Below are 18,155 nucleotides of genomic sequence, written 5' to 3'. Positions count from 1 at the left end.
AATTGCCCAGGTATGTCCCATGCACAAGAAACAGGTCAAATCCAACTTGGACAATTACCACCCCATCAATCTACTCTCGATCATCAGTAATGGAAGGGATCATCAACAGTGACACTTATTCAACAATAACCTGCTCATGGATGTTCAGATTGGATGCCGTCAGGGTCACTCAACTCCTAACCTCGTTAAAGCCTGGGTTCAAACACGAACAAAAGTGCTGAATGCCTGAGATGAAAGTGATTGCCCTTGACATAAAGGCAGCATTGTGGCATCAAGAGACCCTAGCAAAACTGGAGTCAACGGGAATCGAGGGAAAAGGTCTTTAACACAAAGAAAGATTTCTGTAGGAGGTCAATGATCTCAGCTCTAGGGCAACAGTTCCTCAGGGCACAACCATCTTCAGCTGTTTCACCGATGACTTTCTTTCCATCAAAGGTCGGAATTGAGGATGTTTACTGATGATTGCACAGCATTCAGCACTATTTGCAACCCCTCAGATACTGAAAAGTCCATGTTCAAATGTTTTCAAGAAGAGTTAAATATGCCTCTTGGGGCCAGGGGGATCATCAAAGGATATTGGGGAGTTTGCTGGGGGTGGATTCAGGATCAAGCTACTGAGTTGGATGATATTCCGTGATCACAATGAATGGTGGAGTAGGCTCGAAGAACTGAATGGCTGACTCTGTTTCTGTTTTCTATGCTTCTACGTTTCAATGCTGCTTGACACTGGATGGCATTCATGATGATGTGGACATGCGGCATTGGACTGGGGTAAACACAGAAAGAAGTCTCACAACACTAGGTTGTGTTACACTATGACGTTTTCTCCGGAATCTTCAACATGTCATTGAAGAAGATGAACATCTTGCCAAGGCCATTCCCACACTCCCACTTCCTGCCTTCAAACAACCACACAACTCTCAAACAGACCATTGTCCACAGCAAACTACCCAGCCTTCAGGAGAACAGTGACCATAACACCACACAACCCTGCCACAGCAACTTCTACAAGGCATGCCGGATCATCGACACGGATGCCATCATTTCACGTAAAAACACCATCCACCAGGTACACAGTACATACTCTTGCAACTCGGCCAATGTTGACTACCTGATATACTGTAGGAAAGGATGTCCTGAGGCATGATACACTGGGGAGACGCTACGACAATGGGTGAACGAACGCCGCTCGACAATCACCAGGCAAGACTGTTCTCTTCCTGTTAGCGAACACTTCAGCGGTCATGGTCATTCAGTCTCTGATCTTCGGGTAAACGTTCTCCAAGGTGGCCTTCACGACACATGACAGCACAGAGTCGCTGAGCAGAAACTGATAGCAAAGTTCTGCACCTAAGGACAGCTGCGACCGGGATTTTGGGTTCATGTCACACTATTTGTAACCCCCATGACTTGCCTGGGCTTGCAAAATCTCACTTACTGTCCTCTGGAAACAATACACATCTCTTTAACCTACGCTTAATGCTATCTCCACTCACGTTGTCTGCACCTTTAAGATTTGATTAGCTGTAACAACTCACATTCTAATCAGTATTCTGTAAACTGAGTGTGTGTCTTTACATCCCCTGTTTGTGATCAGAACTCTTTACTCACCTGATGAAGGATTAGAAGCCCGAAAGCTAGTGGCATTTGCTACCAAATATACCCGTTGGACTTTAACCTGGTGTGGCGAGACTTCTTATTGAATGGCATTAACGTCATTGAATCCCCACCATCAACATCTTGGGAGTTACCATTGACAAGAAACTGAACTGGATGAGCCATATATACTGTGTCTGCAAGAGCAGATCAAACACTAGAAATCCTATAGCAAGTAACTCTCCTCCTGAATCCCCACAAGGCACATGTCAGGAGTCTGATGGAACAATCTCTTCTTACCTGGATGAGTGTAGCTCCAACACTCAACAAGCTTGCCACCACCCAGGAAAAAGCAATTCACCTGATTGGCACCCTATCCACAAACATTCACTTCTTCCCCCACCGATTCACAGTGGCAATAGTGTGTACCATCTACAAGATGAACCACAGGAACTCAACAAGGCTTCTGAGAGAGCACTTTCCAAACCTATGACCATTTCCATCTAGAAGGACAAGGACAGCAAACACATGGGAACACCACTATCTGGATGTTCCCTTCCAAGTCACTCACTATCCTGACATGGAAATATGTTGTTGTTTCTTCACAGTCGCTGGGTCAAAATTCTGAAATTCCCTCTGTACTACTACTGTGGGTGAACTAACGTCACATGGACCGCAGCGGTTCAAGAAGGCAGCTCACCATCAACCTCTCAAAGGCAAATAGGAATGGGAAATAAAGGCAAATAGGAATGGGAAATAAAGGCAAATAGGAATGGGAAATAAAGGCAAATAGGAATGGGAAATAAAGGCAAATAGGAATGGGAAATAAAGGTAGGCCCAACCCCTGAATGAATACAAAAAACACTTCCTGTGTGGCGAGTTCTACATTCTCGCTCTTTGGGCAAAGATAGTCCTTCCTAAATTCTCTACTGGATCACCTGGTGATTATCTTCTGCTGATGGCCTCATTAAATTTTTCCCACAAGAGGAAACATTCCCTCTGTATCCACTCAAACAAAACCTTTCCTAATTTTAAAAACCTCCATTAGGTCATCCCCACCTTTCCTTCTCCAAAATAATACGTCAATCTTTTCCTATTACATTTAGAACATAGAACATTACAGCGCAGTACAGGCCCTTCGGCCCTTGATGTTGCGCCGACCAGTGAAACCAATCTAATGGCCCTCTAACCTAAACTATTCCAATATTATCCATATGCCTACCCAATGACCATTTGAATGCCCTTAAAGTTGGCGAGTCCACAACTGCTGCAGGCAGGGCATTCTACGCCCTTAGTACCCTCTGAGTAAAGAGGGTATGTATTTAGGCATGTATTTTTGGCATTATCCTTGCAAATCTTCTCTTTATCCTTTCAGGTGCCTTGAGGTGAGAGTGACTGTCCTTGACATCAAAGCAGCATTTGACTGATTATGGCATCACGGGACCTTGGTAAAACTGGAGTCAATGGCAGTCAGGGGGAAAACCCTCAGCTGGTTAGAGTCATACCTGGCACAAAGGAAGATGGTTGTGGTGATTGGAGGTCAATCACCTCAGCTCCAGGGCATTGCTGCAGAGTTCCTCAGAGTAGCCCAACCATCTTGGGCTACTTCATCAATGACCTTCATTCCATCAGAAGATCACATGAGGATGTTTGCTGATGATTGCACAAAGTTCAATATTATTTGCAACTCCTCAGATACTGAAGCAGTTCATGTCCAAACTCAGAAGTCCCAGACAATATCCAGGCCGGGACTGACAAGTGGCAAGTAAAATTCATGGCGTACAATGTCAAGCAAAGACCATCATCAACAAGAGAGGGCTTAATTATTGCCCTTTGACATTCAATGGTATTGCATTACTAAATCCCCCCCATCAACATCTTGCTGTTTAGCAGTGACCAGAAACTGTATAAATACTGTGGTTACAGAGCAGGTCAAAGGCTAGGAATACTGTGGTGTGTAATTCCCCAAAGCCTGTCAACCATCTACAAAGCACAAGTCAGGAGTGTAATAGAATACTCTTAACTCACTTGGATGGGTGCAGCTCCAACAACACTCAAGAAGCTTGACACCATCCAGGACAAAGCAACTCCATTGATTGTGGAAGGGGTAGCAAACATCCAATCCTTCCATCACTAACAAACAGAGACATCCATGTATACTGTCTACAAGATACACTAAGGTTCCTTGGACAGTGCCTTCCAAACCCCCAACCACCACAATCAGATTCCAGCATCCGCAGTAATTTGCTTTCATTTTGTAACAATCTCTCATCTCTCGGGAGTGACCTGTGTTGGAAGGGCAGCATGGGAAGCCACAGCGGCTTAATGGTTGAGTACTCAAAGGAGCTCTTTTATCTTTTGCAGCACAATGACCTCCTTCCCTGCTCGCATGAGAGCTCCAGCGCTCCGATCTCATGACTGGTGAGGATAGCCAGTTTTGATATTCTACTACCAGTGGCTGCTCTGTAAATGTGGTTACAATTTTCTGAATGAATGCAAAAGACACTTCATGTGGTGGTGAGTTCTACATTCTCGCTCTTTGGGTGAAGACAGATGATGCCAAAAATACATGGCTAAATCCAACAGGAAAAGATTGACATATTATCTTGGAAAAGGAAAGGTGGGGGATGATCTAATGGAGGTTTTTACAATTATGAAAGGTTTTGTTTGAGTGGATACAGAGGGAATGTTTCCTCTTGTGGGAAAAACCTTACGAGAGACCATCAGCATAAGATCAGGTAATCCAGTAGGGAATTTAGAAACAACCATCTTCACCCAAATAATGAAAATGTAGAACTCGCCACCACTGGAAGTGTTTTTTGTATTCATTTAGGAAAAACGTAACCAGATTTACAGAGCACCACTGGTAGTGGGATATCAAAACTGGCTATCCTCACCAGCCATGAGATCGGAGCACTGTAGCTCTCATGCAAGTGGGGAAGGTGGTCATCATGCTGCAATCAGGCTGCGTCTTGGAGGAAGGCTAGAGGCCAGTGGGTAGAATCATGACAGGATTAGAGTGGAAGTGATGAATGGGCGCTTCATCCCTCAGAATGGCTTCAGTTATGCACCAGTCTTTGAGAAACTTCAATGCAACTGAGAGCAATCGCAGTGGGCAACATGTTCTGAAAATAAGCCTGTGTGATATGAGTTATAGAACATAGAACATTACAGCGCAGAACAGGCCCTTCGGCCCACGATGTTGCGCCGACCAGTTACAAAAACAATGACCCACTAGCCTATACCAATCCCTTTTCGTCCATAAACCTATCCAGAGATCTCTTAAATGCCCCCAAACTAGACGCATTTACAACTGCAGCAGGCAGGGCATTCCAATCCCTCACCACCCGCTGGGTAAAGAACCTACCCCTGACATCCGTCCTGTAGCTACCCCCCCTTAATTTAAAGCCATGCCCCCTCGTGCTAGCTTTCTCCATCCGAGGAAAAAGGCTATCACTATCCACCCTATCTAAACCTCTAATCATCTTATATGTTTCAATAAGATCCCCTCTTAGCCGCCTTCTTTCCAACGAAAACAACCCTAAATCCCTCAGTCTCTCCTCATAGGACCTCCCCACCATACCAGGCAACATCCTAGTAAACCTCCTCTGCACCCTCTCCAACGCCTCCACATCCTTCTTGTAATGCGGGGACCAGAACTGCACACAGTACTCCAAGTGCAGCCGCACTAGAGTAGTGTACAGTTGCAACATGACGCTGCAACTCCTAAATTCAATCCCCCTACCAATAAACGCCAAGACACCGTACGCCTTCTTAACAACCTTATCTACTTGATTCCCAACTTTCAGGGATCTATGTACACATACACCTAGATCCTTCTGTTCATCCACACTATTCAAAGTCCTCCCGTTAGCCCTATACTCGACACATCTGTTGCTCCTACCAAAGTGAATTACCTCACACTTCTCCGCATTAAATTCCATCCGCCACCTCTCGGCCCAGCTCTGCAACCTATCTAAGTCTCCCTGCAGACTATGACACCCTTCCTCACAATCTACCACACCTCCAACATTGGTGTCATCAGCAAATTTACTAATCCACCCAACTATACCCTCATCCAGATCATTAATAAAAAAATTGGCTCTGAACATTTGTTTTTATCCCTCAGATGAAAGGAGAGCCAACCAAGAGGCTGACAAACCTCCTTTGACACCGCTGACTTTGTCCTTCCTGAAATGAATGAATGTTCCAATATACTTGAACAAAACATCAGTCACCAGCTTGACATAGCTGTGTGCAGCCTAATGCGGGACTCTGCCAAAGATTACCCACTGTGCCCTGGAATGATTCAGAGCCAAAAAAGTTTATTGCCAGTGACTTTCAGAACGACACAATTGGAGGTTATCTCTGAGCCAATCATCTAGCACATGCTCATCACAGCCTCCCTTGAAAGCTGTAACTTGACTTCTGTCACGTCCAAGTATTTCAATGCTACCTGTATAAGCTGTCAGCTGGGTGGTGTCATTTGTGCAGGGTAGAGCACCTTGTCCTCTGCCCTGTCATTCATGATCCCGTGCCTGCATTTCTGGTCATGGTGGTTGCATATGACCTCCAGGCCTCTTCCCTCTTTGTCCCCTTCTTCCTCAGAGCAGGAGGTGCTCCCTGCTGAGTAAACTATACCCATCTGCAGGTATCTCCAGTGCCAGAGGACAGCAATATCCTGAAAGCTCCATATTGTGCTGAGCCCAAAACAGAACACACTCCCTTTAACTGCAAAACACCACCTCAACTCCCACCTGAAACCACCTGAAACTCCCACCTCACCCAGCATTCCCTCCACTCCTCTTATATTCCACCCTTGAATCCAAAAAGTTAAAAAATGGTTGGCCTGCCTGCCCAAGTTTCCCATTCTCCCAACTTGAAATCACACAGGGCACATAAAATCTTGAAATTGGGGATTTAATCCCTTTAACAAGAATCATACTTGTCGGCAGATGCACTGCTGATCTGTGCCCATGCTCACCAACCAAAATATGACATTGGGATACATGCTCAACGTCATTAGGCACTATTTAAGTACTTCTGATTGGGCGCACACCTGCCAGATTGTACGCTATGTTTCAATTCTATCCTTTTAGAAATAAAACCTAGTGTTTGGTTTTTACTTTATTTGCTGCCTTGCTAATTCTTAGTGATTGGTCTATTCATACTCTACAATTCCTTCATTTCTCTATGCCACCTAAACATGTACTTTTGAAGTAATGTACGACTCCTATTCTAGTACCAAAACGTACAACCTTATATTTATCTGTGTTGAATTTCACTGATCATCTGTTATTCAAGTCTTTTAACATTGTCTTGCAATCCTCCTCAATAGTGACTATTTCCCACTGGTTCTCCCCACCCCGCCGCAATCATCTGCACATTTGGTGCCATTCTCAAATGTCAGAAATTGTGTTTTTGATTCCAATGTCTAAACCATCAACAGTGGGTTCCTGCTCTCCAACCAACATCTCTGAATAACTCCCTTTCTCCCATTTTTAGCTGGATGTTTTAAAATGAGCTAGCAATCAATTCTGTTACTTTTTCCTGTTTCCACATTCTCTGAACTTACTAATTAATCCACTACAGTGCTGGGGCAGGATGGTGGCACAGTGGTTAGCACTGCTGCCTTGCAGCGTTGGGGACCCGGGTTCGATTCCCAGCTTGGCTCTCCGTCTGTATGGAGTTTGTACATATGCCCCATGTCTGTGTGGGTTTCCTCTGGATGCTCAGGTTTCCTCCCACAGCCTGAAAGATTAGGTGCATTGAACAGGCGCTGAAGTTTGGCGATTAAGGGAATTTCACAGTAACTTTATTGCAATGTTAATGTAAGCCTTATTTGTAATTAATAAATAAACTTTAAATAGGGCTAAAATTCTTAAGGGGGTGCAGGAGCAGTGTGACCTGAGTGTATATATGCAGACATCACTGAAGGTGGTAGGACAGGTGAAGAGAGTAGTTAATAATGCATATAGTATTCTGGGCTTTATTAATAGGGGTACAGAGTACAAGAAGCAAGGAGGTTCTGCTGAACTTATACAAAAAGCAAGTTAGACCTCAGCTAGAGTATTGTGTACAGTTCTAGGCTCAGGACTACAGGCAGGATGTGAGCGCTTTGGAGAGATTGCAGAAGAGGTTTACAAGAATAGTTCCAGGAATGGAAAACTTCAGTTGTAGGATAAATTGGAGAGGTTAAGACTGTTATCCTTGGAAAGAAGATGGCTAAAACGAGATTTAAGAGAGATGTTCAAAATCATGAAGGTCTAGAGAGAGCAGATAGAGAGAAACTGTTTCCGCTTGTAAAATGAGCAAGAATGAGGGGGCATAGATTTAAAGTTACTTGCAAAAGATGCAATTCGCACAAGTGGTTGGGATCTGTCTGGGACATACTGCCTGGAAGTGCGGTGAAGACAGGTTCATTTGAGGCATTCAAGTGGGAATTAGATGGTTATTTGAATAGAAACTGTGCAGGAATATGGGAAAAGGCAGGAGATTAGCATAAAGTCATAATGTTCATTTGGCAATAGAAATTCTGTGATTCTGTCGCCGAAAAGGAATTTGCAGGTGGTAGTGTTCTCATGCATCTGCTCTCCTGTCCTTCTAGGTAGTAAAGGTTGTGGGTTTGGAAGGCAGTGCCAGCATGAGAGCTTGCCAGTGACCCAACCTGCATTGCCTCTTCCCAATCCATTTATCTTAATAGGTAAAATGACAGTGCATGTTCAACAATGCAGCATTCTATCAACACTGAACTGAGGAGTCAGTCTTTGGTATGTCCTTGACTTCATGATAGAAGCTTGAACCCACACAGTTCTGAATTAGGTGAGAGTTACTAACTGAGCAAATATAATATGCCAGTAAAAGTGGAGAAATTACCAGAACACTAGTCAGCTGTAGACACATTGATATATTGAGCTGCCATTAGTGTAACAAAATACTGGTTCTTAAACATAAAAGTTTCTGACAGATAATGTTGAAAACTATTATTAAAGATATTACGGCAGTGCACTTAGAAAAATTCAAGGCAATCAGGCAGAGTCAGCCTGGTTTTGTGAAAGAGAAATCAAGTTTAACCAATTTATTGGCGTTCTTGGAAGGAGTCACATGTGCTGTGTGTGAAGACAGAACAAAACTATGTATTTAGTTGGTCAGCCATTTCTTTGTTCCCCATTAGAAATTCCCCTGTTTCTGACTGTAAGAGACATTTGTCTTCACTAATCTCTTTTGACACGTAGCAAAGCTTTTACAGCCAGTTTTATGTTTCCAGCAAGCTTAAACTCTCATACTCTATTTTCTCCTCCTTAATCAATCCCTTGGTCCTCCTTTGCTTAATTCTAAACTGCTCCCAATCCTCAGGTCCATTGTTTTTTTCCTGGCCAATTTGTTTGCCTCTTCCTTGGATCTAAAACTATACCTAATTTACTTTGTAAGCCGTAGTTTGACCACTTTCCCCATTTTAATTTTGTGCCAGGCAGGAATGAACACTTATCGAAGTTCATCCATGCGCTCTTTGAATGTTTGCCATTGCCTTTCTACCATCATCCCTTTAAGTAACGTTTCCCACTCCATCATAGCCAACTTGCATCTCATTCCATTGTAGTTCCTTTTAAGATTTAGGACCCTAGTCTCAGGATCAACTACATCATTCTTCTTCTTGATGAAAAATTCTATCGTATTATGGTTACTCATCCCCAAGGGGTCTCGCACAACTAGATTTCTAATTATTCCTTTTCGTTACACAACACTCAATGCAGAATGGCCTATTCTCCAGTTGGTTTCTCAACTTATTGGTTCAGAAATCCAAACCAGTTCAAACTTAGAACAACAGATGGAAATAAATACTTTACCAAGTACAAAATCAAAAGCATATTTTAAATTGGTACTTTTTCAACAGAAATAATACTTGATTTCCTACAAAATTTAAAAAGTGAAAGTGACAGGATACATGTTGTCAACAGTTCAATATCAAAACGTAAACAGTAAATGGGTAGTAAGAGGTGGGGAAGGTTTATTCAGGACAAGGAGGGCGATATATGTTTAGAGGCTAGGCAGGGCTAGAAAATTTAATGAGGACTCTTATATGAGGCCTCTTATATGAGGCCTCTTATATGAGGCCTCTTATATGAGGCAGATGATATTGACAAAATACCAAGAGAAGCAGAGATGGTAACAGATGATCCAAAAACCGATGGGCAGGATGAAATGGAAAGGCTGGCTACATTTCGAGTACATAATTCATTGACCTGATCTGGATGCCTTGCACCCCAGCATACTTAAACAAATGGGGAAGAAACAAAGGGGTCCTTAAGAGGGTTCAGAAGATGATGGAGGGATGATGGAGTTGTGCAAATGGTGCTGGGTTAGTAATCCAGAGACCCAGACCAATACCCTGGGCACATTGGTTCAAATCCCACCTGGCTGCTGGTGGCATTCAAACATTTAATTTCATCGTGGGCCAAAGAGCCTGTTCTTGTTTTACTGTACTGTACTAAATAGTTGACGGCTCACTTCCAATCCTTCTGAGATATGGCGGAGGTACCAGAGGATGGGACAATGGAAAATGTGACACCCTTATTCAAAACCCAGCATAAGGACATTCCTAGTGACAGCAGACCGTCAGTTTAACATTACTGATGGCAAGGTTTTAGAAATAATAATCAGTTTAAAAAAACATCAACAGGCATCTAGAAAGCTTTGGGTTAATTGAGAGCCATCACAGACTTGTAAGAGGTGGATTGCTTGATCTAATTTAATTTTTTAATGAAGTAACGGGAGAAAATTGATGAAGGGAATGCAGTGAATGCTGTCTACATGGATTTTAAGAGAGCACTTTAAAATTACTAACAAAAGACTGGTTAACAAAATTGAGGCACATTGAATAGGAGGGTCACTGTCAGCTTGGATAATGGCTTCAGGACAGAAAGCAGTGACTCACAGTAAATGGCTGCTTTACAGGTTGGAGGGTAGCAGGTTGTATTTCCCAAGATTCAATACTGAGATCACAGCTTTTTTTGATAAATATAAATCACTTGGGTATTGGGTTACAAAGCACAATTTCAAAATTTGACAAAATTTTCAAACTTGGAGGTGTGGCAAAAACTGAGGATGATATAAAACATAGGAACAGAATAAGGCCACTCAGCCCATCGAGTCTGTTTTGCCGTTCAATCAGGGATATTTGATAGAGTTGTACAAGATTATGATAGAGTTGTACAAGATTATGATAGGTTTAGTTAAGACAGACAATGGCAAGCTCTTCCTATTAGCTGATGATACAAGGTTTACGGGGCACAGATTTAAGATTTTGGGCAAGGTAGGAGGGTATAACTGGCAATGACATCAAACTCACTGACTACAAAGGTAGTGGAACTAGAGGGAATCAACAATTTCAGCAAGAAATTGGACAGATAATTAGGGAAATAAGCCTTCAGGGAACACAATGGGAATGGGGCTGACTAAATTATTCCAGAGAGCCAGTAGGGACTGGATTGGATGAATGGCTACCTTCTGTGCCATAATGCCTTATTGTTTAGTGTGTTTTATTTGAAACTAATCTTATTGCATTTCAATTGCCTGATAAAAGGTACAGATGTTTAGATATATGTTAACATCGCAAAATTGGGAGTGTGATTTAAAGCCTCAAAATTTGAGGGATAAATCTTGTCATCAAATTTGAGTACTGATGATTCTTAATAATAAGTTTTTAAATGGTATTTCTATGGTAGCTTCCATAAAATTAATAATCTCACTCCGGTATTATCAGGACATGATCTGGAGTGAAGACACGTTCCCTATGCAAATTTCCATTCCCAAATCAATTTAATTGTCCAGCTACTAATGTTCAAAGAATTTAGAAGTCACTAAGCTTTATTTATTAAAAATGTAACTTTATTTTAAAAAATTAATTAACAGAATATCTCATCTATTCCAGAACAGAACAATAACAATCCACCTCTTGCTTCTTGGGGCTCCTTGCTTTATTATACATCAGTAAATTGTTTTCTTCCATCCATTGCTTCGTTGCTTCATAGTCTTTCAGGTTTCAGCAGAAAGGGTTGAATTTTATGTTTTTTCAATCCGGTTTCCTCCTGCTGAGAGTCTGGAATGAATTGTCCCCTTCAATGGATCTCTCAAGTAAGCAATACCCAAGTGTTTTAACATCTAAAATCCTGTCTATTATCCATTTACGCTCTGCTTTTCAGTCAGGCATTACATTCTAGGAAGTCTAATGACAGGGAGAGAACTGGTATTCTGAAATGTGAATGTGTAAAATGGTCCTGACTGAAAAGTGGTGTGCAAAACATACCAATACATCTACACGTACATTGGAATCAGAACCAATGGAGCACCCTCTCTATTCCACAATTATTTTTTAAACTTTAAAATCAACAATTCTCATTTTATCTACTGTATTTTGTTACGGCAGAGATAAAGGGCGGGATTTTCCAGCCGTGCTCGCCCTAAGGCCAGAAATTCTCATCCAAGGTCAATGGATCTTTGCATGGTCCGCCCCTGCCCACTATGATGCCCATTACAGGTGGGATGGGAAAATTCCGCCCATAATCTCTCAATAATGCTGAAGTCATAGCAATGTATACATTTAAGCAGTCACAACTCATCAAATCATGACATACAACTTTTACTTCTTGATAACAATAACTGCTTATGGCTTGTAGAGATTGAAAAAAAAAGCTGCACAACTTCATCAAAATGTCTACAAGGTGATCCAACACAATGTCACCAGTAGTACCAGGCAGACATCGCAAAGGGATCCCTTGCCTAGCACCTTTTGAGCATCCTTGTTGCACTTGGCAGTGCTTCCCATGTATTTAAAGGGCTTTATTGACATTGCCCTTTCATGATACTTCTCAAAAATGTTAAACTGAACATGTTGACAAGTCATTACCAATTCATTATATTCTAATATGCTTTTCCTGATACCAAAGTCAGAAGTTTTGTGAGGCCTCCGCTCTTAAAATAGTGAGATCTAATTACTTTGATAAAGAAATTCTATTAGCGTTCTTATTTTACATATTAATTTTCTATTCCCACCTTTACTTTCTGATCTGATGCTGGATCCACAGCTACGTTGTTCTGTACATTCCTCTTCAGCTAATTCGCATTCTGTATTTCCACACATTGCATGCAAAAAACTTTGCAACTGGCAGCACAATACGTCCATTGGTGCTTGAACTACCTCAGGGCACAAGGTATCTGCATAGGAACTGCAAAATATAGCAAACAACAACAGAAAAATCAAAGAGAGCATTGAGTTTAAAAACTAAGGACAGGTAAAGACTAAACCCTATTACTTAAAATTTTGTGTTCATAAAGCATCATATTCTATCCAATTGTATCAGCTTGTGGGTCTTTCAATCAAGAAATATTAAGTTGTGTCCAATACAAATCCTTTATGTAAAAAAGACTTCTGATTTTTGCATTGGCACAGTGGTCAGCACAACACCAAGGACCTGGGTTTGATTCTCGGCTTGGGTCATTGTCTGTGCGGAGTCTGCACGTTCTCCCTGTGTGTGTATGGTTTTCCTTCGGGTGCTTGGTTTCTCCCCACCGTCTGAAAGGCATGCTGGTTAGTGGCACTGGCCATGCTGAATTCTCCCTCAGTGTATCTGAACAGATGCCAGAATGTGGCAACCAGAAAACTTTCACAGTAACTTCTTTGCAATGTTAATGTAAGCCTATTTATGACAATAAATACATTTTGACTTTGATCCTTTGGAAGGAATTGCACTATTGAAGATTAGACACTATCTATTGAATCAAATAGTGACTTTCACGAAAAAGAGAAATGAAGCACAATTTGCAATGACTGAGGGGAAAAGGGGAAAAAAGAAAGAAATGATAATGATATTTAGGCATTTTTGTCAACTAGTTAACATGCATACAAACATTCATGGTAAAAGGAAGTATTGAAGGTTCGTGACAAATTCAATAGCCTACATCAAGATTTGCATTACAATTCAAAATATTTGATTTCCTTCTTGGAGATAACAAAACTTGTAAACCATGATTCAACATGCTTCAATGCAACTGTGTAATTAAAACACCACAGATTGAGAATTATTGAAGTTAAGTGGCTGTTAATTTATTGGTGCCTTTTGTGTTACAAACAAAAATATAAATCCCCATTACTGCAATGGCTACAATCCAATTGCATTTGAATTTTGCTGTCAACAAGTTTGACATATTATTTAGTTCAATTTCACTCTTTAGTTTTAACACCTTGTATGGACTACTAACCTCGCAGTGATCGCTAAAATTTGCAGAAGTCGAGCACCGGCCAGTTTTAATGCAATATTTAAATGGGAATGGCCGGACACTGATGCCATCATCCAACGCTGGTTCACTAGAAGGCAGGAGTTTGTCAGCTTTGAAAGAGCTTCTAGAAGACCACTGTGAATGACCACTGATAAATCTGCAGGCTGGTACCGGATGTTTAAGGCAAACATTGTAGCCAATAGAAGATGCTGCTGTGCTCCTGCAACAACAAATAACATTTTATAGGATTTAAAGAACTAGTGAAAAGCCGCCCAATTGCATTTAAAGAGGATTCATCTTCGCTGATACCAGTCCAAAATAATTTCATAAAGCACTTCTGTCAACCCTTTAAATTTTAATATGCATACAAAACTTGCACTTTTGTCAAATGTTTCAAAATGTACAATAAGCCAATTTAAGCAACACTCTGTTTTAAATAAATATACACTATAATGATTCAGATAAACATTATATTAAATCTGAAGTCATAAAAATTTAACAGGAAATAAATTTGTCAATTCAGTCTTCTGAGCATATTCCAATCATTTCTGTTTCAATTTGTTATCCATTTCCCCCTCCCACCTATGGGTTTGGAAATTGTAGGAATGATACAAATTTTGGTGTCAGCTATTGTGAGACAGCATTACATACACTCCATTTTTTTCCTTGTCTTTAGCTGCAGAGCGACGCTGAAATAAAGTTCTATCTATAACTAACCAACTCCTGTACTTTAGCCCTGTGGCTGTGCTTGTGTGTAAACCAGGGAGGGAGAGGCACACACAGAATGATCAGAGACAGAGGAGTGGGACTCAACTAAGGATTGGATAGGCTCACCGAGGGATTGAAGGACAGAGAGACTGACAAAAAGACAGTTTCAGTTGGATAATGGGATCTTGTTTTAGGAAGTGCGAGGGTTAATGATTGGTTGAAGTGATGAATCATTGCACTTGGCACTCTTCAAAGTGCCAGATTGGTTAATTAGATATTGTAACACTAAAGGTATGAACAATATCAATTTTGATACGTTTGGTACAATGTACCTATAAAACTAAATGCATTTTTAGGTGATACTTCATTAATTTCTCACTGAAATTTCAAATGTCATTATGAGTGACTTTGATGCTACTGCAGAACATCCAGAGCAAAGGCAGGTTCTCAAAATGGTACAGTAAACACTTAGCTTTGTATTACAAGTTTGAATTTTTATTGCTACTTGCTTTTCTACATTGTTGCACATGGTGAGTCAAAGTCACAGTTACTCTTTTACCTGTCTCTCTGTCTTGTAGCTGTTTTTCTCTGTCTCAACTCATCTGCTTTGTCTCCTCTGTTTCTTTTTCCTTTGAGATGGAGATGATTGGTGGGATGGCAAGGAAAGGAGCTGTCAATGGGTGCACACTGCCCTTATGATGGGATTGTGGGGAAACCATAGTGGTCAGCATCTCATTCCCAATCACAAGTTTCTTCCTGTCCACTCATTTCCATCAGGTCCCCTATCCCTTCACCTTCCCTCTATCTCTTCCTCCTGCTGCCATGTACACATGTACATATTACATATTATATACACTACATATTTTCTTTTGCACTATTTGCTCACACCCTTTACAACTCCATTAAACATCACCCTTATTTATATATCTCCTTTACCCCAAAGTGATAGAAGACAGCTGCCCTTTCATGTTGAGGCTATCTTCCCTTTATTTCCATCAGAGGCTTTATTTGCTTTCAAAAAACAACTTATTTTTGGAAAATCAAATCAGAATGAGAAATGGTGCATACCTTATATCATTTATCTCCACCCAGCCCAATTGTTGTTTTGCCTTGTAGCTCCAATTTTAACTGTGAATGGGTTCTGAGTGAGTTAAAGTCAAGTCCACATGCAATCAGGTAAGTGTCCTCACTTGAAGGGGCAGCACTCCGAAAGCTCGTGCTACCAAATAAACCTTTTGGATTTTAACCTGATGCTGTGAGACTTCTTACTAAGTCCACATATGTTAGCATTTCTGTCCGGATCTCTGTCTTATAAATCACTAATTATCCTCTATGGGCAACAAAATACAAGTGGATAAGGAAGTGGCTTCAAAATTCAAGTGGGGTTTTTAATTGAAAATTGAACTAAGATGCAAATCTCTCTCAGCTGGGTTCATTTTCTATTTCTCCCACCATCTCTTTTAGTGCCCTGGGATGCATTCCATCAGGACCAGGAGACTTGTCTACCTTTAGCCCCATTAACTTGCCCAACATTATCTCTTTCCTGATAATGATAGTTTCTAGGTTCTCACCTGCCGTAGCCTTCCTGTCATCAATTTTTGGCATGTTATTTATGCTTTCCACTGTGAAGACTGACACAAAATACCTGTTCAGTGCCTCAGCCATTTTCTCATTTCCAATAATTACATCCCCCTTCTTATCCTCTAAAGGACCAATGTTAACTTTTGCCACTCTTTTTCATTTTATATATTTGTAAAAACTTGTGTTATCTGTTTTTATATTCTGAGCTAGTTTGCTCTCATAATCCATCTTACTTTTCTTTATAGCTTTTTTTGTGGCTGTTTGCTGGCTTTTAAAGATTTCCCAATCCTCTAGGTCCCCACTAATCTTTGCCACTTTGTATGCATTTTCTTTCAACTTGATACACTCCTTTATTTCCTTAGATATCCATGGCTGATTATCTCTTTTTCTACAGTCCTTCCTTTATCACTGGTATACACTTTTGCTGAGCACTATGAAAGATCGCTTTGAAAGTCCTCCACTGATCCTCAATTGTCCCACCATAAAGTTTTCGCTCTCAGTCTACCTCAGCCGACTCGTCCCTCACCTCTTTGTAGTCTCCTTTGTTTAGGCACAAGACAATAGTATCATCTTTGATGTGCAATCATGACACTTGTACTCACTGATAGAGCCTCTGAATTTATGTGAGATATCAAATATAGCTGGTAAAATTAATTACCACCATTTTTCATAAGAACATAAGAAATAGGAGCAGGAGTAGGCCATCTAGCCCTTCGAGCCTGCCCCGCCATTCAATAAGATCATGGCTGATCTGTCGTGGCTCAGTTCCACATTCCCGCCCTCTCCCCATAACCCTTAATCCCCTCTCTTATCAAAAACCCATCAACCCGCATCTTAAAAATATTTAGTGAGGTAGCCTCCACCACTTCAACAGGCAGAGAATTCCAGAGATTCACCACCCTTTGAGTGAAGAAGTTCCTCCTCAACTCCATTCTAAACCGTGCCCCCCTTTATCTTGAGGCTGTGCCCCCTAGTCCTACTATCCTTTCTGAGCGGGAAGAGTCTCTCCACCTCTATCGTATCCATCCCATTCATCATCTTATACGTCTCAATGAGATCTCCCCTCATTCTTCTAAACTCTAATGAGTACAAGCCTAGTTTATTCAGCCTCTCCTCATAGCTCAACCCCTCAAAATAGGTTAAATAAAAACTATAACACAGCATGTCCATATTGTATCTAAAAGTAACGTGCCATTGGCACAGCTAATCATACATCCTGGTAAAGCAGTGACACTGCATATGTTCCGAGGGAACAATCCAAATTCAGCTCAGCATTGCATTAGCAACAAGTTAAGTATTTCTAGGAGGTGGAGGCCTTCAAGCAAAAACTTAAATGAAGGCATTGAAAGCTAAAACAGAAAGCTTGAGTTGTTCAATTTAAGGCAAGATGGTGACATAGTAGTAACTTCACAGGACTAGCAATTGAGAAGCCCAGGCTAATGCTCTGGGGATATGGGTTCAAATCCCATAATGTAGGCATTTTGAGCAAATTGTGGAAATCAGAGATAATACGCTCTTAATAGAAAAAAAAGTAGTTTTGTGTATCACATGATATGACATTGTAAATATTTAAATATCTGTAAGGTGCCCTGCAGGAACTCACCTAAGGTTTCTTAAGCAGCTCGTTCCAAAACCCACAACTAATCTGAGTGACAAGCACAGTAGATATGTGAGAACACCATCACTTGAAGTTCCCCTCCAAGTTACTCATCATCCTAATCCGAAAGTATATTGCCATTCCTTCATTGTCAGCTGAGTCAAAATCTTGGCATTCCCTGCCTAACAGCATTGTGGGGGAACATAACCTCAGGGACTGCAGGTTCAAAAAGGCAGCCCATCATCACCTTCACAAGGGCAACCAACTAGGGATGGGCAATAAATGCTGGCCAAGTCAGCAACACCCATGTCCCGTAATGAATTTTTAAAAATGTTTGAAACGTCAATATGCAACACTAGTAAGAGATTCTATATATATTGTGGGCTAGTTCCACTCT

The 18,155-nt window shown here is 41.2% G+C and overlaps 1 protein-coding gene across 7 annotated transcripts in view; it reads right to left on the bottom strand.

The window, feature by feature from the left end:
• The window catches only part of LOC145356518 (putative E3 ubiquitin-protein ligase HERC1), a 296,484-nt gene that overhangs the window by 154,560 nt on the left and 123,769 nt on the right, over window positions 1-18,155 (bottom strand). For 6 of the 7 annotated variants that reach the window (XM_080209293.1, XM_080209754.1, XM_080209365.1 and 3 more), the window contains exons 29-30: window positions 13,855-14,092; window positions 12,649-12,821 (exon numbers count right to left, since the gene is read on the bottom strand). In XM_080209293.1, the coding sequence (XP_080065419.1) occupies window positions 12,649-12,821; window positions 13,855-14,092 (411 nt within the window). The remainder of the gene's footprint in view (window positions 1-12,648; window positions 12,822-13,854; window positions 14,093-18,155) is intronic. The other variant, XM_080209456.1, reaches the window with a different exon arrangement.

This window comes from Carcharhinus amblyrhynchos, chromosome 1 (genome assembly GCF_965287045.1).
Source record: "Carcharhinus amblyrhynchos chromosome 1, sCarAmb.v2.hapA, whole genome shotgun sequence".
Taxonomy (NCBI): domain Eukaryota; kingdom Metazoa; phylum Chordata; class Chondrichthyes; order Carcharhiniformes; family Carcharhinidae; genus Carcharhinus; species Carcharhinus amblyrhynchos.
The sequence above is the reverse complement of the archived record's forward strand: the minus strand, read 5'-3'. Positions and strand labels throughout refer to the sequence as shown.